General features: G+C 36.9%; 2 protein-coding genes across 4 annotated transcripts in view; both read right to left on the bottom strand.

The window, feature by feature from the left end:
- The window catches only part of TCAIM (T cell activation inhibitor, mitochondrial), a 58,356-nt gene extending 46,912 nt beyond the window's left edge, over positions 1-11,444 (bottom strand). Inside the window, exon 1 of one of the 3 annotated variants that reach the window (XM_032409125.1) lies at positions 11,272-11,444. The gene's annotated coding sequence lies outside the window, so the exon portion shown is untranslated. Of the gene's footprint in view, positions 1-10,605; positions 10,943-10,965; positions 11,052-11,271 lie in introns of those variants that run through there. The other 2 variants (XM_032409124.1, XM_032409126.1) reach the window with 2 other exon arrangements.
- Positions 11,445-13,314: 1,870 nt separating this feature from the next.
- TOPAZ1 (testis and ovary specific PAZ domain containing 1) overlaps positions 13,315-26,725 on the bottom strand; it is a 116,824-nt gene continuing 103,413 nt past the window's right edge. The window contains 4 exon segments of the mRNA XM_032409240.1: positions 13,315-13,534; positions 17,866-18,049; positions 22,785-22,988; positions 24,519-24,683. Coding sequence (XP_032265131.1) covers positions 13,315-13,534; positions 17,866-18,049; positions 22,785-22,988; positions 24,519-24,683 — 773 coding nt within the window.

Below are 26,725 nucleotides of genomic sequence, written 5' to 3'. Positions count from 1 at the left end.
GAAGAACAAAGTTGAAAGAATGACACTACCTGACTTCAAGACTTACTATAAACCTATAGCAATCAAGACAGTGTGGTATTGGTAAAAGAACAGACAAATAGATCAATGGAACAGAATAGAGAGCCCAGAAATAGATCCACACAAGTATAGTCAACTGATCTTTAGAGCAAAGATAGTCTTTTCAACAAATGGTGCTAGAACAACTGGACATCGACATGCAAATAAATTATTTTACACCCTTCACAAAAATTAACTCAAAATGGATCACAGACTTAAATGTAAATCACAAAACTATAAAACTCCTAGAAGATAACATTGGGAAAAAACCTAGATGACTTTGGGTATGTTGATGACTTTTTAGATACAACACCAAAGGCATGATCCATGAAAAAAAGAACTGATAAAGTGAACTTCATTAAAATTAAAAACTTGTGCTCTGCAAAAGACAATGAGAAGACAAACCACACACTGGGAACAAATATTTACAAAAGATACACATATCTGAATATGTGTATTCACATCCAAAATATATCATGTTTTATACATGATCCAAAATATACACAAAAAAATCTTTAGAAAAAATGAACAACCTGATTAAAGAAAGGGCAAATTAAATGTGTCCTTTGTTATTTTAAATATATCGAGATATTTTAATTAAAAATTTTACCCAACTGAACAAATTTTATAGTATTTGTATCTATTTTGGTGTTTTGTCTTTATAGTAAATAAAGTTTTTGAACAAAGAAAAAAAAATGGACCAAAGACCTGAATAGATACCTCATAAAATAAGATATACACATGGCAAATAATCATATGAAAAGATGTTCAACATGACATATAATTAGCAAATTGCAAATTAAAACAACAATGAAATACTACTATACATCTATTAGAATGGCCAAAATCCAGAACATTGACACCACCAAATGCTGATGAGAACAATAGGAACTCTTACTCACTGCTGGTGGGAATGCAAAATGGCACAGCCACTTTGAAGGACAGTATGACAGTTCCTTACAAAACTAAAATTACTTTTACCGTATGATCCAGCAATCACACTCCTTGGTACTTACCCAAAGGAACTGAAAACTATGTTTATATAGAAACCTGCACACAGATGTTTATTTTTTTTTTTAATTTTAAAAAAGATTTTATTTATTTATTTGTCTGGGAGGGGGTGCACAAGCAGGGGGAGTGGCAGGCAGAGCAAGAAGCAAGCTCCCTGTTGAGCAAGGAGCCCAATGTGGGATTCGATCCCAGGACCCTGGGGATCATGACCTGAGCCAAAGGCTTAACCAACTGAGCCACACAGACGTCCCCACACAGATGTTTACAGAAGTTTTATTCATAATTGCCAAAACTTGGGAGCAACCAAGATGTTCTTCAGTAGGTGAATGGATTAATAAACTGTGGTATATCTAAACAATGGATTATTATTCAGTGCTAAAAACAAAAGTGCCATCAAGCCATGAAAAGACATGGAAGAAGCTTCAAAAGCTACAGTAATTAAAACAGTATGATACTGGCATAAAAAACAGACATTTAGATTAATGGGACAGAATACAGAGCCCCAAAATAAATCTATGCATATTACGGTTAATTAATTTATGACAGAGGAGTCAAGAATATACCATGGGGAAAGGACAATCTCTTCAAGAAATAATGCTGGGAAAATTGGACAGCCATATACAAAAGAAGGAAACTGGACCTCTTGTCTTACACCAGACACAAAAATTAATTTAAAATGATTAAAGACTTCAACATAAGACCTAAAAACATAAAACTCCTAGAAGAAAACAAAAAGTGGCCAGCTCTTTAAAATAGCTCTTGGCAATGATTTTTTTTTTGAATCTGATACCCAAAGCAAAAGTAACTAAAGCAAAAATAAACAATTAGGACTACATCAAACTCAAAAGGTTTTGCACAGCAAAGGAAACCATCAACAAAATGAAAAGGCAACCTACTGAATGGGAGAAAATAACTGCAAATCATATATCCAATAAGGAGCCAATATCCAAAGTATATAAAGAATTCAACTCAATAGCAAACAAACAATCTGATTAAAAAATGGGCAGAAGATCTGAATGGACATTTTTCTAAAGAAAACACACAGAATGGCCAACAGACATATGAAAAGATGGTCAGCCTCACTAATTATCAGGGAAATGCAAATGAAAACTACAATGAGATATCACTTCACACTCTTTAGAATGCTTATTATCAAAAAGACAAAAGAAATAACAAGGGTTGGTGAGGATGTGGAGAAAAGGAAACCCTTGTGCAGTGTTGTGGGAATGTAAGTTGGTGTGACCAGTATGGAAAACAGTATGGAGGTTCCTCAAAAAAATTAAAGAGTGAACTACCAACAATTCCTTCTGGGTATTTATCCAAAGAAAACAAAACCACTAATTCGAAAAGATACATGCATCCCCATGTTCTTGCAGCATTATTCACAATAGCCCAGATACAGACACAACCTAAGTGTCCACTGATGAATGAATGGATAAGGAAGATGTGGTATGTGTATATATATCACACACACACACAATCGAATTATTATTCAGCCATAAAAAAGAATGAAATCTTGCCATTTGCAACAACATAGATGGATCTCAGGGACAATATGCTAAGTGAAATAAGTCAGACAAAGGAAGACAAATACTACATGATCTTTTATGTGCGATCTAAAAAACAAACAAAAACAAAATTAAAAAACCCACCAAGCTCATAGATACAGAGAACAGACTGGTGGATGCAAAAGGAGGGGTGGGGGTTGAGGGGAAGAAATGAGTGAACTGTCCTTTTTTAGTTTAAATAAATGCAATATAAATTTTTAAAAAGTTTTAAAAAGATAAAGAAATGAGCTTTCAAGCCACAAAAAGACATGGAGGAAACTTAAATGCAAATTACTAAGTGACAGAAGCCAATCTGCAAAGATTATATACTATATGATTCCAACTACACAATATTCTGGAAAAGGCAAACTATGGAGACAGTAAAAAGTTCAGTGGTTGTCACGGGTTGCACGGAGAGAGGGATGAACAGCTGGAGCACAGACGATTTTTAGAGCAGTGAAACTACTCTCTATACTACCATGGTGGATACATATCATTATACTTTTGTCAAAGTCCATGGAATATACAACACCAAGAGTGAACCCTAATATAAACTGTGGACTTTGGGTGATAATGATGTGTCACTGTAGATTCATGAATTATAACAAATGTCCCATGCAGGGTGTGGAAGACTGTGTGTATCAGGAACAGGGAGTATATGGGAACTCTATACTTTGCTGTGAACCTAAAACTGCTCTAAAAAAGTTTTATTTTTTAAAAAAAGTTAAGCAGATAAATGGGGGAAAAGATTTTAATTACATGAACTTTTCCAATAATTTAGATTTTAGGAAGATCTTCAACTATAGTATGGTATCCATGTCAACTGACAAAGTGATTTTAAAAAAAATCCTATGAGAAAAAAAATCCTAAAAGTAGTCCCTAAATAAATCTTGAAATGCCAAATAATTCACATAATAATCACAGGTAAAAAATTATTTTTCCCCCTATTATCAAGCTCTTAAGCTTTCTCACTCTCCATTATTCCACTCTTCTAGAGATCTGTTCAGCAGCATACTCTCTCAAAACAAACCACCAGATGTCTAAAATCATATTCCGTCAAAGCTTGAGCATTAAGTATGCTTAAAAAAATATTCTCATGAGAGGCGCCTGGGTGGCTCAGTTGGTTAAGTGTCCGACTCTTGATTTCAGCTCAGGTCATGATCTCAGGGTCTTAAGATCCAGCCCCGTGTCGGGCTCCCTGCTGGGTGTGGAGCCTGCTTCTCTCTTTCCCTCTCCCTCTGTCCATTCCCCCCTCTCCACCTTCAAAAAAAAAAATTTTCATGATATAGTTAATATACCCAAGCCAAGATAATATAATGAAGCATAACCGCCATTAACAGAATGATAGAAATACGTATTTTAAAGACAAATCAAGATATTCAAACAATGGATACTTTATTTTCTGGCTGACTGGTGTGGCAAGAGTCTCTGGGATGCATAATGTGTTTAGAGGTATTTATTTAAATGTTTAAAAAGGTGATTTTATTTAACCATTTACCTTTATAATTTATCTGAGACAAACACACAGATACAGGAAATACTGCCATCATTTTGAAGAGTGGAGATCAAATGGAGATGCAATGAGGAAATAAAACCATTTGGACTATCTAAATAAAGGTTCAATGTAATCTGTGATGGACTGAATTCTCACCAAATTTCTTCAAGAAATAACCAGAATAATCTAATCTTAGTTAAGACAGCACAGATACAAGGCTCAAAGCTTGCAAAGAAAAGACTAGAAGGATATACATATGCAATCTCTAACTGGCTATCTCTAGGTAGTAGGATATTAAGTGCTTTAATTTTTTAATTTCCTAGTTTATTTACAATGAACATGTGACATACATTCTTAAAATTTTTTTTTAAGTCAATGCTTTTAGCATTCAAATTAAATGAAGAAAATGTATATAGTAGGAAAGGGTGTTGTTCACTTGGTATTTAAGACAGGACCCGATCCCCTGGGATATCTGTCCAAAGACAGTCCTAGACTATAGTCCCAATTTAGCTCAAGAAGAAACAGCTTGCCACGCTCACACATAATGAAATTTCATTTTTTATGTTATTTTTTTAAAGTTTATTTTTTTTAGTACTCTCCACACCCAACGTGGGGCTCGCATTTACAACCCCAAGATCAAGAGTCACACACACTTCTGACTGAGCCAGCCACGTGCCCCTCATTTTTTATATTATTAAGAAAATTTATGCCATTTAACTGCAAAGATACTAATAAATGAGCTAAAACTGTGGATAAGAAATGAGGAATAATACTTGAGAGGCATATGATCATCCAAGAATACAGATGGGAAACAGATGAAATACGCAGCCATGCTCTAACCAACATCCATTATTCAGCATAAAATGATCCTAAAAGCACCCTTGAAAAGCCAGAATAACTGAAAAATGCAAAGCACCTTGACGTACAACAGTGCAACCTGTTTTGTCTTTTGCAGCAATATCTTAGAAAAAGATTCATAAAATAAAAATGTCTCCATCCGATGAACAAGGTAAGTGATCCAAACGACATGCTCTACTACACATTTTCAAAAGCAAGACATCAAAACAAACACAACACTGAAAAGAAACTGTTATGATAACTGATTTGAAAAAAATGTTTTGAAGTTTGAAAATTAAAACACACTATAGACAAAAATTTTGAAATGAATTTAGGAAAGACTAGTTGCTTCAAATTTGATTCATAAAGAGTTTTCGAGGCAGACAGCCAAGTTACACTAAATATATATCTAAACATTTATGAATAAGATTTGCTAGGAAAAGCAGCTCATTTACCATAGAAAGTAGCTTTATAACTTCAGAGTTAGCTCAGAATTAGTCTCCAAAGAATAACCAACAGCAAAATTGCAAAAATTATAAAGAATCCTTAATGATTTTCAAACATGGAGCACAAGGTATGTTGTGCAGAGAATTTTTTTTTGTGCAGAGACTTTATGTAGCACGTTTTAGAAGCGTTTCTGTCAAAATTAAAGCAAAAAAAAGTTTCTTGAATTTAAGTAACTTGAATTTAAATAAGCAAGCTTCTGTACTTAAAGTACTGGTTTTCAGTTGTACAGAAAAATTATACATTCACTGTCCACTTTGTAATCATAGGGTAAAATTACTACTGAGCAATGACTAATAAAGGACATTGATACTTAGAAATGGGACAACGGATTCTCCCAATGAAAATAAAATGTTCCTAAATACAAGTCTGAACATTAAATCATGGTTTCTAGATTTAGAGAGAACCTAAAAAAGAAAAAGGCTATTACAGGTTAAGAGTTAGGTGTTTTCTGTCTGCTTTTGTAGTAAGTGGGCGATTTCCTAAAAAGGTTCACATGGGGGGTACCTGGGTGGCTCAGTGGGTAAAGTGTCTGACTCTTGGTTTAAGCTCAAGGCATGATCTCAGGGTCCCGGGATCAAGCTCAGCACCAGGCTCTGTGCTCAGCAATGAGTCAGTTTGTCCCTCTCTTTCTACTCCTCCCCCGGCTCCCTCTCTCTCTCAAATAAATAAAATCTTTTAAAAAAAGTTAAAAAAAAAAAAAGGTTCACATGCACTAGAGTAAAAAGAATTAGCATGTATGGTAGCCACTATACCACACGTGACTACTCTGAATTGAGATGTATTTTAAGCGTAAAGTATGCACTGGATTTTAAAGATCTGGTACAAAGAGAGAATGGCAAAGTATCTCATTAATACTTTTCTATATCGATTAGAAGTTGAAATAATTTATTAAAATTAATCTTAGTTTCGGGGCGCCTGGGTGGCTCAGTCGTTAAGCGTCTGCCTTCGGCTCGGGTCATGATCCCGGGGTCCTGGGATCGAGCCCCGCATCGGGCTCCCTGCTTGGCGGGAAGCCTGCTTCTCCCTCTCCCACTCCCCCTGCTTGTGTTCCCTCTCTCGCTGTGTCTCTCTCTGTCAAATAAATAAATAAAATCTTTAAAAAAAAAAAAAATTAATCTTAGTTTCTTTTTGCTTTTTAAAAAGTAAAACAAAATCTGATTTTGTCTTTTGCAGTTTACTAGAAAATGTAAACTTACATCTGTGGTTCATATTATACTTCTATTGGATTGTGCTGATCTAAGCCAGTGCAAGGCAAAAATGCTTTTAAGTTAACAGGACTCGGTCAGAGAAGGCAGTCTGCACAATGGTTAGGAAAGGGAGGTTGCCCTGTCTGAAATATGTATTCAAATGTTGATTCTGGCACTGACTACCGGTATGACCTTGGGCAAGTTATTTCACCTTCCTGAGTCTGTTTCCTCATCTCGTAAATAATACAGATGGTTCAAGAGCTGTCTCGTCTATGAAGAAAGTTTAATGTGAATTAGCTTATGTGCAATTGGTGAATAGGGGAAAGATGTTATATCCTATGCAGTTTTTTCCCAGCATGTTAAAGGTTTGGAGTGATCAGAAGTGGTCTTTCTACAATTACAAAGGCCTCAGCCATATGTAAAGACCTTAATGACAAAACCTGAAAATTCCCCAGTAGTTCCTTCGGTTTAAGAAGCTGAGGGTTAGTGGCTTCAAGTATCCCTGCATTTTTCACGACATCAAGCAATCTGGAAAGCTGTTAATGCAGATGAAAAAGCTGGAGACTTCCACATGTCTTGTTTTGAGTGGTGTGTATTTTTTCTTCATAAACCCTGCTATTTTAGTGTATTGTCCTGCAGAATGTAAGGATTTCCAGGAATGTGTATATGTCATTACAGCAGAAACACCTGTATAATATGTACTGTCACCCAAACTGCCCTTTAATTCAAAATTAAAAATTTTTCATTAGCTGAGAGAATACTTGGAGCTAACACTATGCTATATATAGTCTGCTAGACAGAAGTAGTTTAGGCATAAACTTTATTGTAGAAAATGTCAATTCAGTAAGTATTTTATTGACCTTTGTCTTTATCAAAAGGGAAGAATTACAATTCTACTACTAGCAATAAAGACTAACAAATTTAATACAAATGAAACAACAATAAATACAGGTATTATCGTTTGTCTAGTCACCGGACTAGACTGAAGTTATCTGCACTGTGTGTTTAAGAGAATATGTTGAAAGACACATATAAAATGCTGGAAATATTCATTACAGTCTATTTCTAAAAGCTGAAATGTAATCTAGATTATTATAATTATTTTTTAGCTCTCTGGATATGGAGTCCCACATTAGACTTTTTTTTTTTTTTTTAAGATTTTATTTATTTATCAGAGAGAGAGAGACAGAGGCAGGCAGAGGGAGAAGCAGGCTCCTTGCTGAGCAAGGAGCCCGATGTGGGACTCAATCCCAGGACCCTGGGATCATGACCTGAGCCGAAGGCAGACGCTTAACCGACTGAGCCACTCAGGCGTCCCACACATTAGACTTTTTTAAAAAAAGATTTTATTCATTTATTTGAGAGAGAGCAAGAGCAGGGGGAGGGGCAGAGGGAGAAGCAGACTCCCCGCTGAGCAGTGAGCCCCACACAGGACTCAATCCCAGGACCCCAGGACCCCAGGACCATGACCTGAGCCAAAGGCAGACACTTAACCAACTGAACCACCCAGGCGCCACCTCCCCCACCCCCCTGCATTAGACTTTTGTACATGTTTTAAGGAGTATATTATGTGTAAAAAGTAGGGACTGTCTAGGATTTTTGTGAAACTTAAATATAATAATGTACGTAAGGGATTTAGCAACATCTGGCAAACAGAAAATTCATATAAGTGGCAACTATTATTATTATACAATTCAGGGTGTATAAAATTCTGCAGAATTCCTTTTAACCCCTCCTAATAAGGGCTTACATATAGGTAGAACATGTATTTTATTTATTTGTTTTTTTAAAGATTTTATTTATTTATTTGACAGAGAGAGAGAGAGCACAAGTAGGCAGAGAGGCAGGCAGAGGTAGGCTCTCCGCTGAGCAGGGAACCCAACACGGGGCTCGATCCCAGGACCCCAGGATCATGACCTGAGCCGAAGGCAGCCGCTTAACCAACTGAGCTACCCAGGCGCCCCAGAACATGTATTTACACACAACATTTTATCCAAAAACAAATTTCATAACTGGAAAACTCAGAATTATAATAAGGGTGTGTGAAAGTCTTAAAAAAGACAATGCAAGACTATATACAAGTAAAAAATTACAAATGAATGATTTAATTTCATAAACTTTAGGGAAAAAACTAAATCTATCAGAACAAATAAATATGGCTGTTTATTCAAAGACAAAAAGACAAAAGAAAGTTATTCAAAGACAAAAAGAAAGTCAGCACTTGCTAAGTAATAAAAAAAACAAGATTCAAAGACAAAAAGAAAGTTAGCACTTGCTAAGTAATAAAAAAAACAAGTTTTCACAGTAGGAAATAAGGAACCCTTATTTCATCATTTTACAGGATTGAGGTGTCAGAAAACTTTTAAATTTTAATTCATTAAAAAATGCTTCTTTAACAAACTTACGGAAATATCTCTGGATACTCAATTGTATGTGAAAAATCAAATAATTTTAAGATTTGTTTGAACTAGTTCCTTGTTTTCTGTATGGTTTACCCACTTCTTGAGCTTAAAAAAAATTCTAAGTGGAAACAAGGTTAAACCTCAGCCCTCTGGCAGGCATGGCTGCTTGCCTTTTCATGTGGCACAGATCCTGGGTCAGTCCTCGTCTCTGCAAGACCAAGAACCCAACTTCATCACTCTAGCCAGAAATACACAGGCCTCAGGGAAAACAAAATCATAAGGGGCCTGACTAATAACTGCCCAATGTTAACGTTTAAATTTACTATGCGAAATGTGATGGCCAACAAGACAAGAAGACTTAGATTTGTGTTTCTTTCCCTTATAGGACTTCGCTACCCTGAAAGTCAAAATGACTTTTAGCAGATTGAAAATCCACTGCTTCAGAGTAGAGTTGGGTGCTCCCACTTGCTAGTGAGAAACAGTTTGAAAGCCGGGGGCACCCAGGTCAACTGCAGGGTTCTTGTCTCTAGACAAATTTTTACATGGGTGGTTCTTAAATTCCATATAGCCTACTATTCTTCCATTTGGAAAAGGCCTCAGGCATGCTATAAAATAACTAACTCTTCAGGGAGGCACTCTGGGTCCTTAATTCACCTAATTTATCAACAAGCATTTATCAAGTTCTTATGTGCCAGGCTCTGTGCAAAGTACCGGGAATAAAAAAACACTAAGCCAATCCCACTTGTCCAAAAATTTAGTTTAGGAAAGATGGAGGGAATGGAAAAATAAAGATAATTATAAAATATAGTTAATAATACAGCCATGCACTGAGTATTATGGGGGGGTAGGGAGATTTGGAAGGTCTTTTCCAAGGAGATAGAGAACTCTGGATTGAGGCTGGAAGATGAGGAAGGTCACAATTCATTTACAAACCATCTTAAATGGCCAATGTCATCCACTTAATAGGGATATTAGCTTTTATTTCATAAAATGAAAATTTGATTTTAACCTAAACTCTGTGCTGAGGCATTAAATCTATGCAGTTTCAGATCAAATCTAGGAGAAAGAGGTATCTAATTTGTGGAAAGGCCAAATTATGGGTTGTTTAAAGAAAAACGGTTTTGCTTACCTCTGATAGATACAGAAATAGTAAGTGTTTGTTAAATAAAGGTTCTAGGATTGGTCTTTGGCCATCTGGCACAATTTTTATTTGAAAGTAACTTATTTTAACAAAGTTTAATATCCTCAGGCTACTCTCATTTAAACTGTGACTTATCTTAGTAACTATATTACAAGGTTTTTAAAAGCAGTTTGTTCCGTCAAGGAGAAATAAAAGCAGGCAATTTTTCATCGCTTTTCAGTTGACTACTTCTCAGGGAAGCGAAAAAGGCAAAGAAAAAGCAAAGCAGGAAGTCCTATTAAATAAATTAATAAATTATAACAACAGCAAAGAACCTAGGTTCTTTAGCTTCCGTCCTAAATCTTTAGCTATGGGGTGTGAATCACAACACTTCTATGATAAAAGTAAGGATTTCGGGGAAACATTATAGTCGGAAACAAACCTAAACCGTCTTTGGTTTCTCATTTCAAAACAAGTTAAAACAGATGCGGTGCGTACACTCCGGGCCCTGGAATCGCTTCAGTTCAGAAGTTATCATGTCGACCTAAGGTGACTCCGCAAGCTGACCGCCCGGACCCCTCTTTCCGCGATGAGCAGCCCGACGGCACCACTGGAGGCCCTCCCCTCCTGCTCCTTACAGTTCCGCCCAGCGTCCGCCGCCTGGGATGCCGCGGACCTGCTCCACCTCCCACCTCGTATCAGGAGGAAGGATTGTCGCTCCCGCCAGGCTGTGCGGGGACGCATGCGCACCGGGGCGCCAGCCCTGCCAACTGGCGCGCGCCCCAGGGCCTGGCGTTCTCACCTGCATTCGTCCCACTGGACCAGCTGACAGGTTTCTACAGGCAGTGATCGCTGAGCCCCTGCCCCTGAAATCCCAGTCGGGCGCGCACCGCTCGCGCATCCCTCCGGCACCGGCCGCGGCGGGTCGCTCAGGGTGAGTCCGGCGCGGTGCCGGCGCCGAGCTTGCGCTCTCATTGGCCGACGCGCGCCCGGCCTTCCTCCCTGAGCGCCTGCGCGCAGCCGGACGCGGGGGAAACCCCTAGCGGTCCCCAGGTGACCCGGTTGTCATCCCCGCTCCCCTGAAGCCCTTGCCCCTCCGCCTTCTTACCGGCGGGCCTGGGGGCGCTCCGCGGAAAGCTTTGGGAGACGCGAATGATCACTTGGAGACGTAACGGGCTAGGCCGGCGGGCGTCGGAAAAATGACTAGGCGGCAGGTGGCGGGGCCTGACCGGAACGGGGTGGACAGGACGGGGAGCGGAGGGTGACCGAGCACGCGCTGGAGCCTGGAATAGGGGCACGCGCGCATGCGCCGGGCCGCCTCGCGCCCTTCCGCCCCGCGTCTCCCACCCAGGGCGTCCAGGGAGGGGGCGAGGCTGTCCTTGCGAATCGCCCGCGGCGCTTTCGGAGCTGAAGCCTTAGGTCGGCTCTCAGTTGAGAGCACCAGATTTTAAAGGTCTTATTGAAGTATGCCCTTTAGCATTCCTTACAGAAATACAGCTAATTCCTAAACATTTTTCTCCAGCTTACATTTTGTTTTTGATTTTGGTCCCTTCGAGATCTTGCTATTTTCAAACCTTAAACATTCCCTCCGCCCCCTTTTTTTGGGTTTTAGCTTTACTTTGCTCTTGTGGCTTTGATTATCCCAAGGAACGGCCACAAATGAAATTAGGCATATGCACCAACCGCTCTTTTCCCTACCTTTTGGCACTGTTGAGAGAGGAAAAAGAAAAGGAAGGGAAGGAAGGAAGGAAAGCCGCCTCCATTTGTTCCATCCCTAAAGGCTCTTGCTCCTGACAATTTGGTCACTTGTGATCCATTCCATCCAATCCCATTTTTTTCCCCCTATAAGCTTAATTTACCATCTTTCGCATTTTAATCTTTCCAAATGCCTCTTGGCCACCAGCGTCTAAATGGTCTCATATTTCTTTAACCCCTTTCTTTGGTTTTCAGTTTCCATCTATAGGAAGGGCTAATTTATAAGTGTCCTCAAAGGCGCCTCAAACTGATGCTAGTAATCTCCAAACCTATTTTCTAGGTGCCGCGTTTAAGTAATGGCAGTTATTGTCACTGGGTTTCTTCATACTAGAGAAGTGAGCATTTTTTTTTTTTTACCTTTCCTCTGCTTCACTTCCCATATCTCGTTCTGATAGTATTCATTTCACATTTCATCATATGATAATAGGCATTTTGCTAAGTGCTAGGATTTAACTTTTTTTTAGTCTTGGGAGGGTATAGACTTATTCCAGTGATGCTATTACCATATTTTGAGAACTTTAAGAAATACTTTAAGTCCCCTTAGTCACGACTTACTCTTTTATTACTCACCTTATTCAGACTTTTTCTCTAAATGATTTTAAATTATGTTTTAAAGTATCAAATCAAGAATTGAGAATGATCACCTTGGATAGTGCTACAGATCCGGAGGAAGACTTGAGAAAAGGAGTTTTAACTTCCTAAGGTGGTTCGGAACAGTCCCTGTTAGGGTATTTAGGTTGTGGTATATTTGTTTAAAATAGTTTTCTTTAAAAAAAAAAAAAAAAAAAAAAGTTTTCTTTAGTCATACCTAATGTAACAAATTACAAATTTCCAAAATACATACATTCTAAGGTACACTAAAGGAAAATTATTCGATGGTAATTTAAAATTGTTTGGTATAACTCAGAAGGTGCTCTAGAATTTTAGTATTTGAATCATTTTTCAATAGTATTTACTATTCTAGATTACAGATGTAAAATTGGATTTAGACCCTGTACTGTGTATAAACTTATTTCATTCCCCTAAAGGTTTATCTGAAAACTCCAGTTACCTGCTCACCTACTTTCCCTTTTAGGTCTTCCTCTTATTAAATGCTGCACAATATTCAGTTTGTGATTTTCCACTGTTTAGATTTCAGAATAAATAGGGATTAACCATACATAGGCTTACCTAAGGTAAAGAGAAGTCAAAAAGTAATTTGAAAAATCACTTTTCAGTGTGGATAAAACCATTTGCATACTTCAATCCAAATTTTTAGTGTTTGGAAACTATTAACTTACTATAAACCAATAAAAGGTAAAAGGTGAATATTGTGAAAACTGTCTTTATTTTTATTGCCTTTTATTTTCAACAATGATTACTTGAACTTAAAAAAAAAAAAAAAAGTCTTTATTAACTAATGGTTACTGAAAAGCCAAACCTTTCCAGCCCACTTCATATTCTCTTTCAACCATTTCAGGGCAGAACAGTGTTCCAAACTATAAACCTGTTCCTTATTAACATTGACGGTCATGTGCTTAATGAAGAGCTTTGGATCCGATATACGAGCAGCCATAATTAATCTTTCCACTGCGGCTTGATAATCATCCTTGCTCCGAGATTTGTTTTCTTCACATCTACAAATTGAACAATTCACAAAGTCAGAAACTATAGTTTATTCAAAAGAGTCATTTACATTTACTGGCACTAAGCTATGAGTCTTTTTACTGTATTCCTCTGATAGTGGCTTTCAAATTTTTTCGAACATTTTATACTGTGACCCAGTATATACCCTCATACATAAAGATGGAAGTTTCACAAAACAAGACTTAACCCTTAAGACAATGTACTCTGTTTTCTACTGTCTTTTATTTTTTTTAAAGATTTTATTTATTTATTTGACAGAAAGCAAGCACAAGCAGGGGGTGGAGCAGGCAGAGGGAGAGGCAGGGAGCCCCACGTGGGACTCCTTCTGGGATCATGACCTGAGCTGAAAGCAGTCGCTTAACTGACTGAGCCACCCAGGCTCCCTGTCTTTTATTTTTTTAATAATGTGGTTGTAGGGGTGCCTAAGTGGCACAGTTGATTAATCTTCTTACTCTTGGTTTCAGGCCCTGATCTCAGGGTTGTGAGATCAAGCCCATTCCCACGTTTCTCTGCACTCAGCGAAGAATCTGCTTAAGACTTTCTCTCCTCCTTTTGCCCCTCCCCTATATGTACTTCCTCTCTCTTTCTCATATAAATAAATAAATCTTTAAAAAAAATAATGTGGTTGCAATTCCCTAAATTGATTTCATCACACAAATGCACTACAACCCACAGTTTGAAAAACAGTGATCTGGAACACAGCTAATAACCTCTCTCTTTGTATTCTGAAAGTTGGTAACTGCATAACTATTCACTGTAATGTATACAAGAATACTGAATTTAATCAAATTGGAGTTACTAACAGTCACATGTCTTACCTTGATATTAGCTATTTTTAATTATAAGCATATACTTAACAGGTAGCTAACCTTTGGTAACAGAATTGTAGCTATATACTTTTACTAAATTTCCAGTTTTTTTTTTTAGTCTTGATTTAAGATTCTTCACAAAGTGCTAGTTACTTTTCTAATAACTTTTCTACCAGTCTCCAAATTTCATAAAATTCTTATGACTGTTTATCCTAAGGGATAGGGAGTGGGAAGTTTTTAAAATAGAATGTGGCTGTTATTTTAGGCATCAGTTGTTTGTGTTCACTGTATCCTGCTCTTGGCACCTGTAGGGCCCAACAGCAGGGTGCAAGAATGAGTCTACTTGCATTAATACCTTAGTGTGTTGCAAAGAGTGGTGCGAGTAAGAACTTCAGCTTAGTCACCAAGTGGTCACAGAGTAGTCACAGAGAGGTCACAGAGAAAAAGGACTGGCAGGTGCCTTCTACTACATTCTGGCTTAGGAAGTGGTGCCTAAAATCTGGTAGACTGGGCATATGCCAACTAGGTGCAGTTTTTGAAAGTCTAAAGATGAATAAAATTCTCCCTGAGAGAGGTTAGTGTAACAAGGCAGGTCTTAGTATGATAATAATAATAGAGAAAATCATATTGTTTGGGACAAAGTTAAAGATTTAGGCATGTCACTAGTTATGCACTGAGGTCACAAATACCCCCAAAATTCAACAATGAATAAAAAGGCTGCATATATATGGGGAATGGAAAGCTATGAGAAAATCAGACCCTCCTCAGGAAGTTGGGGAGCCCAAATGCCTCATGCCACTTAGAGTGCACAGTAGTAAACAAGGAGGCCCTCAGAAAAGAACAGAGCTACTAAAAGAAAAAAAAAAAAGCTAATTGTAGTGGGTTTTTAAAAAATTGTGGACCTAAAATAAATTATTTCCTGGGGTGCCTGGGTGGCTCAGTCGGTTAAGTGTCTGACTCGACCTCAGCTCAGGTCTTGATCTCAGGGTTGTGAGTTCAAGCCCAGCGTAGAACCTACTTTAAAAAAATTATTTTCTAAAAAAAAAGAAGATAGCAAGAGGGGAAGAATGAAGGGGGGGAAATCGGAGGGGGAGACGAACCATGAGAGACGATGGACTCTGAAAAACAAACTGAGGGTTCTAGAGGGGTGGGGGGTGGGAGGATGGGTTAGCCTGGTGATGGGTATTAAAGAGGGCACGTTCTGCATGGAGCACTGGTGTTATGCACAAACAATGAATCATGGAACACTACATCTAAAACTAATGATGTATGATGATTAATATAACAATAAAAAAATTTAAAAAACATTATTTTCTAATTTTCTTTCCTTTAAGTATGGGCTAGGTTAAATGACTCGCTATCACACATGGAATTAGGCAGAAATGACAGCGTGTACCTTTGGACACTGGTTATTAAATGACAATTCTTCCTGGGTCTCTGCATTTCTAGAAGTTTTGAGAGCAGAGACACTGACTACCTCTTGTTCTGCATTTCAAGGATGTTTATATAGTGGACAACCTCGAAAGACAAAGACAGGGTCTTCTAGAGCAAAGGGTAGGTTTGCTTATAGCCTTACAAGATGGAGATGGTATTTCCCTGCAGAGCAACAGGGCAGGCATGCTTATCATTCACTGTAACAGATTTAGGTCCCCTAAAGTTCAAGATTACTCTTCTATAACAGAACCCAGTGCATGTGCAGGTATCCAGCTGGGCCCATCTGTGGGACTTGGGGAGCAAAACAAGAGATACAAATATGCAGATAATCATACTGCTTGCTGTACCATAAGTAATAACATCTTCTGTCTCCAATGCAAGAATCTTGCGTCTTAGGGGCACCTGGGTGGCTCAGTTGGTTAAGCGACTGCCTTCAGCTCGGGTCATGATCCCAGGGTCCTGGGCTCGAGCCCCGCGTTGGGCTCCCCGCTCAGCGGAGAGCCTGCTTCTCCCTCTCCCTCTGCCTGCCGCTCCCCCTGCTTGTGCTCTCTCTCTGTGTGTCAAATAAATAAATAAAATCTTAAAAAAAAAAAAAGAATCTTGCGTCTTATGCTAGGATTTAGGAACCGTGTCAGATTGACTGGTAGCCTGCAAATAGGGTGAAATTGAGAGCCTTCACAGTTCTTGATATAGGTCATAAAAGGCACTGTAGGGGTGCCTGGGTGGCTCAGTCTTTAAGCGTCTGCCTTCGGCTCAGGTCATGATCCCAGGGTCCTGGGATCGAGTCCCGCATAGGGCTCCTTGCTCAGCAGGGACCCTGCTTCTCCCTCTGCCGCTCCCTGCCACTCTGCCTACTTGTGATTCCTCTCTCTCTGTGTGTGTCAAATAAATAACTAAAATCTTAAAAAAAAAAAGAAGGCACTGTAGCTTCCTCCTTGCCTTTTCTCTCTTGGATCACTCACTCAGAGAAGTTAGCTGTCTGTCATGAAAACACTCAAGGAACTGAGGATTCTTGGCAACAGGTATGTTAGTGAGCCATCTAGAAAATGGATCCTCCAGCCTCAGTCAAACCATCAGGTAGGTGACCTCAACTCCTGACCAACTCAGAGATCCTGAGCCAGAACCATACTGCTAAGCTACTCCAAAATTCCTGACCCACAGAAATTAAAATATTTGCTGTTTTAAGCTGTTTGGGGATAATTTATATGCAGTAATAGATAACTGATAGGATATCCAATCTGATGATGTGGTTTATAATACCGATAAACTGAAGCAAAATTCTTGTCAAGAAACTCTAAAACAGGAAACCCATGAGATCTTTATTAGTTTCCTCGATAGGCTGATAAGAAATTTGAGTGGTATAAGCCTACAGTCTGGGACTTCCAACAAAATTATTTGAAGAGATACCAGTCTGGTCCAACAGCTACATTATAATATTATGCATTTATAACAACATTTTAAAATCTAGAAATTAGGCTGATAGCTTTATTTTCAACAGAATTCTTTACTGAGCCAAATAAACTATCACATATTTCCCTTTTAGACCTGGTTTTTAGATCTTTTGTGTTGACCAGAAAGATAAGTAACTTTTAGATACCTATCTAAAAACTATCTGTACACAAGAAAGACTGATACTTAAAGAGGGTCCATTTCTTTGAACATCTGGCAGCATCTTTAAAGTTGCTAATGTGTTTATTAAATGCCAGCTTACTTGGTTTTAAGTCTCAAACAGGTCAAATCCTTTTTCAATTTAAATGTTACCAAAGTTTGTAAATACATACATATACTAGTGTGTATAATGTTACCAAAGTTTGTAAATATATACATATATTAGTGTGTATACATATACTAGTGTGTAAATACATACATATACTAGTTACCAAAGTTTGTAAATACATACATATACTAGTATGTATGTATATGTACATATATATTATATATGTGTGTATATATAAAGTATGCATAAAATATATATATAATATTTATTATAAAATGTAAGATATATAAAAACATTTACATCCTAGGTCAGGTGTAGGGAGCCATGATCTGCTTTTAGCATGCAGTTAGAAGTTACCAACCTTTTCAAAACTATCTGCAGGATCTGTGTAGAAGTTCCAGGACTCTGAATACTACTAGCATTAGATACTAGGAAGATTTCAATAGCTAAAAGCATTTCAATCTCAGATAAATAAGAAGGAATCAGTAGAAGTTTTCGGTATAAATTTCCCTCCAACGGTGGGTAGCAACCCAATGAAAGAGCACCTGGAAATCAAATAATAGATCAAACTTTACTAAAACCCCAACAGGTGAAAAGCTAGACTTCCACAGGTGATAATTACTTACATTACAGAATGATTCTTCACATCAGTAGGTTTATTATACAAATTATATGGTGGTGAGCTTATCCTAGTACATTTGATATTATTCTTTGTAAAATACTTCTGAAACATTAAATATGAAGTAAGAAATATATTTTAAAAACTCTCCTAAAAACTACTTAAAAAATTGTGGCAACTACCCATTTATTTCAAGCCATAGTCAACACAACATAATTTCAGAATAACTGAAAAAACCAGAATAGCGACTTGGGTTTTGTTTAAATGGGATCTGGTCTAATAGCAACTACATATATTTGTAATTATTGCCTATCCTGAATTATGAATCCAAAATGTAGAAAAAAAGTAGAAATTATAATTTGAAGATTTTTCTGTCACACAGATATTATACTATTTTTGAGCATTTATTTATAGTGCTGTTATAGTTTGTGAAATAAACATTTACTGTTCTACTCTATGTCTGACATTGAGCTAAGCATTATTTAGATATAAAAATAAATAAAATACATATCTTTCCTGTAGGTGATCACTGTGTTGTAGGTGCTCAGTGTGTTGTAGGTGTTCACCAATTCATGTTCTAAAAATTTTATTTTTCAAGAAAAGAGATTTAATTTTTAAACTGTTTAGGTGCTTATTACAAATGATATGTAGGGAAATACCCTTAAGTCCTAAGACATCCAACCTGTATATAGACAATATTATACTGTCCTGTTTTACTGAAACCAATTTAAATCTATATGTAAAATTTGTTTAAAATGTTTTGTTAAGATAAGTTCTTTAAGAAATCTAATGTGGATGATGATGGTTAATCTTTGAGGACTTACTATGTGCCAGGAACCTGTGTTAAACACATAGGTTTTACCTGATTTTAACTGACAGTTTACTATTTTGAAATCAGGTACAGTGACTCCCACATTATAGGTGAAGGGGCTTTGGGAATCACCCCAGCCTTCTGACTCCACAGATTTTGGATTCCTAAATACTAGGTAGTCCCACCTCCCTAGGTCACTTCTAGGACTACTATCAACTCATTAACTTTCCTAGCTATTGATAAGTATAATTTACATACATTCTTGCTTTACTTTGCTGATCAGATGAGGAAAACAAAAAATAACAAACTGAATAGAAATTTACTATCATTAACTTTTTTCCCCTAAAAGCAAATATGAAAAGAAAAATATTCCCATTTGGTTTTAGGGGGAAAACATAATGGAAAGACACACTAATAACATCTCCCTTCCTGACTTTCTGGCTCTGAGAGAAAATCAGTATTTTTAGGACTAGTGAGAGCAAATCAGCAGCATCAGGAAGGCAACTTTACCGTCCCTGGACAGTTTCCTTTTGATTAGTTTGAAAACAAAAAACAAAGCCAAGCCATAAAGAAAGTGAAAGACAATTCACAGAGTGGAGGAAAAAAATCGAAATTCATGTATTCGACATGGGACTTGCATTCAGGGCGTATATCTATATGTGTATTGTGTGCATGTGTATGTGTATATATGTGTGTACTCTTACAACTCAACAATAAACCCAATTTAAAAATGTACAAAGAAAAAAATGGGTAAAGGATTTCTCCACAGAAGATACACAAATGGCCAATAAGCACATGAAAAGGTGTTCAACATCATTAGTTATTAGGATTATGCAAAATCAAAACCACAATGAAATATCACTTTATATCCACCAAGAAAGCTAAAATAAAAAACACAGTGTAATAAGTGTTGGTGAAGATGTGAAGAAAATGGAAATCTCAAACTTGAATGGTGGGTATGTAAACATAAAATGATGCAGCTTCTTTGGGAAAATAGATTGGCAGTTTCTCAAAATAGTAAAAACATAGATTTAGCATATGAGCCAGCAATTCTGCTCCCAAGAGAAATAAAAATATATATCCACACAAAAACTTCTATGCGAATGTTTGCCCAGTGTTATTAATAATAACCAAAAAGTAGAAACCACTCAAATGTCCATCAAAGGATGGATGGATAAATAAATTCCATACAATGGAATATTATTCAGCAATAAAAAGGAATAAAGTATTGATACATGCTACAACATGGATGAACCTTGAAAATATTATGCTAAGTGTAAGAAGCTAGTCATAAAAAACTACATACTGAATTTTTTCACTTACGTGAAATGTCCAGAATGTGCAATTCCACAGAAATAGAGTAGATTACTTGTTATCTAGGGAATGCTAATGTGTTTAGGGTTTCTTTTTCTGGTGTTGCTGAAGATGTTCTAAAATTAGATTGTGATGATGGCTGCACAATTCTGTGAGTATAATAAAAACTAATGCACTGTCCACTTTAAATGGGTGAATTTTATGGTATGTGAAGTTATTTCAATAAAGCTGTATAAAATATTAAAAAAAAAAAGAAGCAAAACAAAGGCACTGGCACCACAGTCTTAACAGTGTCTTGATGAAAAAGCCATCAGCCCAGAATCAAGTACCACTAGACTGATTATAAGGCACTGAAAGGCTTTTTAGAGTGGTAACTATGTGTGAAGATAAATCTAAAGAAAGATCCAACGATATTTTAAATGTCAACACTGTCAGGAAATAAGATTTGAAGACTGATCAATGATTGTGAATTACTCATTTCATTCTATAACTCAGGTACATTTAAAAAAAAAAATAGAGACACCTGGGTGGCTCAGTCAGTTAAGCATCTGCCTTTGGTTCAGGTCATGATCCTGGGTTCCTGGGATCGAGCCCCACATCCAGCTCCCTGCTTGGCAGCAGGGAGTCTGCTTCTCCCTCTCCCTCTGCCTCTGCCCCTCCCCCTGCTTGTGTGCTCTCTCTCTTTTTACAAATAAATAAAATCTTTAAAAAAAAGTACTCTGTCCTATACCTCACCTGCATAAGTCCCAGAAGTTCACTGCATATGAAACTAGGCATAGATGTGTTTAGATAAGAGGAAAAGTGCTAGTAAAAAAGGTACTGAATTGTACCTAGGCATGAATTGTTTTAACACTACTAAAAAAGAAAAACTCTAAAAATAAATTATGATTAGGACTGGAAGAATTTGGGGGGAAAATGGGGAATGATTGCTAATGGATATGGGGTTTCTTTTTGGCATGATGAAAATGTTCTAAATGAACTGTGGTGATGGCTGCACAACTGTGAATACCTTACCACCACTATAAATGGGTGAACTGTAATGGTATTTGAGTTATATCTCAATAAAGCTGTTAATAAAAAATTTTACAAGTTTTTTTAAGTTTAGCTGCTTTAATACAAAATCTTATTTCCAACTAAAAAATAGATATTCATAGAAATCTCATTGAAATGTTTCCAAGTTTAGGTTTTGTTCCTGTCACATATAAACACCTTCTAATTGTTCAATTTGGGGAACATGCCATTATTAACAATTATTTGGAAAATAAATAACCCCATTAATATTGATTCTAAAAACTAAAATCAAGAAGTTATAGCAAACAGTACATATATACTTTGTGTGTGATTTCTAGTAATCTGCAGTGAAACAGTATAAGGAGTTGAAACATAACCACAAAATTGAAATGAGGTGTTTATGAACAAACTAAATTTCTGATCATCCTTAAAAAAAAAACAACAACTCTGCTTTCAAAACTTTTGATTGACCCAGTACATAATCTGTATACATGTAACTGAAATAAAATTTTACCAAATAATACTTAACCTTACTACCTGTAATGTATGCTAAGGTTTTCTTTCTTGTTTCATTGGGAAAAAAAGTCACCACTGGCTTAACTGATCACAGCTGGCAGTGTGAAAAACACTTCCCAGTGCTGTTGGGATGGCTGGGATGTTTGGCCCATCTGGCACAGTAGTGACACATAGTAGGCACTCAAATGTTTGTTATATACATGGCAGTCAAAGAAATGGAAATCAAGGGCACCTGTGCGACTCAGGTCATGATCTCAGGGTTGTGAGATCAAGCTTAGGATTCTTGCTCTCCCTCTCCCCTTGCCCCTCCCCCTCTCGCTCGCGCTTGCATCCTCTCTCTCTCAAAAAAAAAAAAAAAGAAACAGAAATTTAAGACAAATTACTGTAGGAAGGCAGAAAAGAATTGTTTTCTGGATCTAGATTCTATACGAAATTACTTCCCGATTCAAATACCTGTGAGGTGGCTGGGACTAGAGAAAGCATTAGTTTTCCAGGCTACTGGTTAAGGAGAAACAACTGTAAACAGATTAATAAAGTTCTATTACTAGGAACCATGCAAAAAAACTATGTATCATGTTCAGTAATGGCAGCCTCTGTACTTCCTATGTGGCCTGCTATAAAATATCCTAACTTATAAAGATCAGGGATATGGCAGGGATGAATAAAATATATAAACACTCCTTAAACTTCATTCTACCCAGTTATTTTACTCCTATATATTTATAAGCTATGCCAAACTGGTTCAAATGCTGTCATTTATTTCCTTTGTGCACCCTCCAGGGGGCATACTAATGTGCAAAGAAATGAAGATATAATAATTAGAAACAAGGGAAAGAACAGGTTTCAAAAGAGAGCACAAATCTGTGTAGACCACTATATTTGAATGTGTATCAAATGCTCTTTTTATATATTTAAATGCCTAGTCATAAAAATTATACAAGGCTTCAGGGTTAGAAAAATCAAAGTCAAAACTAATATAACAAATATAAATTTTTAAAATGTAACTTACTTTTGTAGTGGGCTCTGGCTTTGAGCCATAAACAACTCCTTCCTAAAGAAGTAATTAATCTTCTAAGAAAGGAGAAATCAATAGGGATGTTCTTTGAAATCATGAATTCTGCTACAGAGGATGACATACCAAGACTGTTGCTTTCTATACAGGCATCTAGAAGTTTATTAAAAAGAAGGCTATACTGTGAGACCTCCACAGTTTCTGGAAAAAAAAAAAGAAGAAGATATGAAATCGATCTAGCTTAGTCTCTCCATCTTCTCTCTCTCACTACTTTTCTTTTCTCTCTGCTCCCATTGGCACTTTGCTACCCACTATGGGAGTCACAGTCACTAAAATGCAATCATCTTATATATTCTCTAAGAAACAAATAAGCATTCAACAAAAGCAAACTCATTCATTTACTTTGTAATAAAGAATAAGAAAGGAAGCTTGACAACTATTGCAGAGGCTGCATTAAACACCCAATTCGTGATCCCCACGTGTCTGCATCTGCAGTGTCTCAAAATGAATGACTTGCACAGTTCTGCTTGCATTGTCTACATACAGTTCAGACCTCAGACTTAATTTCCCATGACTAAAAATAAATCACCCCCTCATAATATTCTCTCTCAAATTAAAAACAAATCTTTTATTGGGCATTTCTAGTTCAATTCCTCACTTAGAAGAAAGTGAAGTCACCTTGGAGACTACCAAGTTTTTTATTCCCTATATTCAGTCAGTTCAATCTATAACCTAGACTCTGGTCTTTTATCACTTTATCTGCAGCAACCTTTAGTGATCTAGGCCTTAGCAGGAAATTAATCTCCTTACCTTTTAGTCTCTTCCTAAACATCTCCACCAGTGGAACTTTCCTATAACACTGACTGACTGATAAAGCACTGTGGGAGGCCCTCAGGTTAACATTCTGATGAATTGGTAACCTGCCACTCTGAACCCATTGCTCAGCTCATTTTGACCCAAAGCTTTTGCTCATGCTTCCCTTAACATGGGCTCTCTTCCTGTTCATACCTGACATACTCAGACTTGAGCGTTAGGATCTGAGAGCACTACCTACTATGGCCCACATTAACAATCCCTTTCTTTGAACTTGTCATTTGCTAATTTCCTCCATTTATTTCATGTTTCCCTATGTTTCAAGGTAATGGAAACTAAGCTCTATACTTATATATATAGTAAGTAATAAAAGAAGTATTCTTCATTATTCTAATGCAATGAATTTTTACCACATGAAGCTTGCTGGGGCATTACTGCTTGTTTGCTGCTGACCTGACAGGTAGGGAAAGGGGACTGACGAAAACAGTTGGGAACTGCTGACAACCCAAAAGTGAGCACCTCTGCTTTAAAACAAAACAAAACAAAACAAAACAAAGAAAAGCATATTCAGTTTTCAGAGAACACATTTTGCAGAAAACAATTTCATTAAAAATATATGCTCAGCCAAAACAGGTGCAGAACTGTTTCTTATTTAAACACCAGATGGGGACGCCTGGGTAGCTCAGTCAGTTAAGCGTCTGCCTTCAGCTCAGGTCATGATCCCAGGGTTCTGGGATCGAGTCCTGCATTGGTCTCCTTGCTTGTTGGAGAACCTGCTTCTCCCTCTGCCTGCCTCTCCCCCTGCTTGTGTGTGTGTGCGCGCGCTCTCTCTCTGACAAATAAACAAAATCTTAAAAAATAATAAAAAAAAAAATACCAGATGGACAAGAGATTAATTGAAACTTTTAAAAAACATACCTTGAGAATTTTGAAAACCTGGTAGATTTTGCAAAACTTCAAATGTCTGTCTGTAAAGGCTCTTGGCCAAGATTTCATGTGCAATTGTAAAGAGCAGATTATGTCGATTGAGTACATCCAGTCTATCACAAGGCCACAGTGGTGTATTGATGATCCATTCTGACTCTTGCAAAAAGAAAAAGGTACTAATACTTTATACTATGGAAATTACATTTAACAATATAATCACAACTGTTTTCAAATATAAGTATCAAAACTTAAGTATGTGTTCAGAAAAGATAACAATGACTCAAATTTATTAGAAACAACTTATATAGTGATGATCACCATCCTAAGGAGATGCAAACTAATAAGCACTTTGTTATATGTATTTTTTAATTAATTCTTCATTTTTCTAAGTGTACTAATCAGTTATTGATTCTGAAGTTAATGTTTATTTTTGCATGACAATAATGTTTCGATTATAGTCAATATTTGTTATAATGTAAAATATTATTTGTGTGGACAAGTTTAACAATTTTACAATAAAGAATACATAATTTAGGGGCCCCTGGGTGGCTCAGTCAGTTAAGCGTCTGACTCTTGATTTCAACTCAGGTCATGATCTCAGGGTCGAGAGATGGAGCCCTGCATTGGGCTCTGTGCTCAGTGCAGAATTGGCTTGAGATTCTCTCCTTCCCCTCTGCCCCTCCCCCTGCTCACGCACTCTCTCTCTCTCAAATAAATAAAGGGGAGCCTGGGTGACGCAGTCAGTTAAGGGTCAGACTCTTGGTTTCAGCTGCTCAGGTTGTGATCTCAGGGTCAGGAGATTGAGCTCTGCATTGGGCTCCACAATCAGTGTGGAGTATGCTAAAGTTTCTCTCTCTCTCTGCCCCTTCCCACACTCGTGCCCTCTCTCTCTCTGAAATAAATAAATAAATAAATAAATAAATAAATAAATAAATCTTTAAAAAATAAAATACATAAATAAAATCTTAAAAAAATACATAATTTAATTAGTTATTTTGGAGAACAGCTCCCCCCCAATTTTTAAACAATTTTTATTATAAAATATTTTATATGTACACAAGAATATCCAACATACGTAAGTTAAAAAAACATAATAAAGTTTATGTACCCTTCATTCAGCTTAAAAAAAAAATATTACCTATAATGCTGAAGTTCCTTAATTTCTGCCCTGATTTGCACATTAAAAGCAATAGGAGACTGTAATACAGAACACTGAGGTGCTAAAATATTAGATATGTCAATATTTCATCATTTACCTAATTCCCTCAATCATCATACACAAGATATATAAATAAAACATTATTATATAACACTCAAGTCACATTCCCCTGTTCTTTTTTAACTTGACTAAGTGCAGGAGTCATGTATTCTTTTTCTTTTGTGGCCTTCCCAGCACAGTGAATACAAATAGTATTAAAGAAAGATTTGGCAATTCACGTACACAATGCCAAAATAAAGCCTTAATTATCCAGTATAACTTTAAAATGAACTTGTTTTGAAATTACTAGAGCCCACTTGATTGACTGATTGCTTGACTTGCCTTATAGTATGTGCTAGGCAATGTTTTACAAATATTGTTGCTCATTTAAACAGATACTTTCATTAATTTACTCCCAAATTTGCTTAAATTTTAATATATAGAGAAATTTAAATGAACTTATTATCTTCTGAAAGACTACATAAATCAGCTGTTAAAACATAATTCCCGGTGTGCCTGGGTGGCTCAGTCGTTAAGCGTCTGCCTTTGGCTCAGGTCATGATCCCAGGATCCTGGGAGCCCCGCATCGGGCTCCCTGCTCGGTGGGAAGTCTGCTTCTCCCTCTCCCACTCCCCCTGCTTGTGTTCCCTCTCTCACTGTGTCTCTCTCTGTCAAATAAATAAATAAAATCTTTATAAAACAAAAAACAAAAAACATAATTTCCATTTTTCCCCATAATTCCCAAAAGTAAAACCACTAAATCACCATTCCTTATAAACTGAATTGTATTTTTATCAAATAAGTTCAATTATTATTGGTTAAACATATATCTGGTAGATATGTCATATTTATAAAAAGTAGACTATGTGGCCTTTTTTATAACAATTGTATTGTTCTTCTTTATTTAGTACTCATTTTTTAATTATTAAGGTAGAATAATGGTCCCATTTTTTGAAAGAATAGACAGTATTTTAGGAGATTCATTTTGAAATCTTACCAA

The sequence above is a fragment of the Phoca vitulina genome, unplaced genomic scaffold (assembly GCF_004348235.1).
Source record: "Phoca vitulina isolate PV1807 unplaced genomic scaffold, GSC_HSeal_1.0 scaffold10, whole genome shotgun sequence".
NCBI classification, from domain to species: Eukaryota; Metazoa; Chordata; class Mammalia; order Carnivora; family Phocidae; genus Phoca; species Phoca vitulina.
The sequence above is the reverse complement of the archived record's forward strand: the minus strand, read 5'-3'. Positions and strand labels throughout refer to the sequence as shown.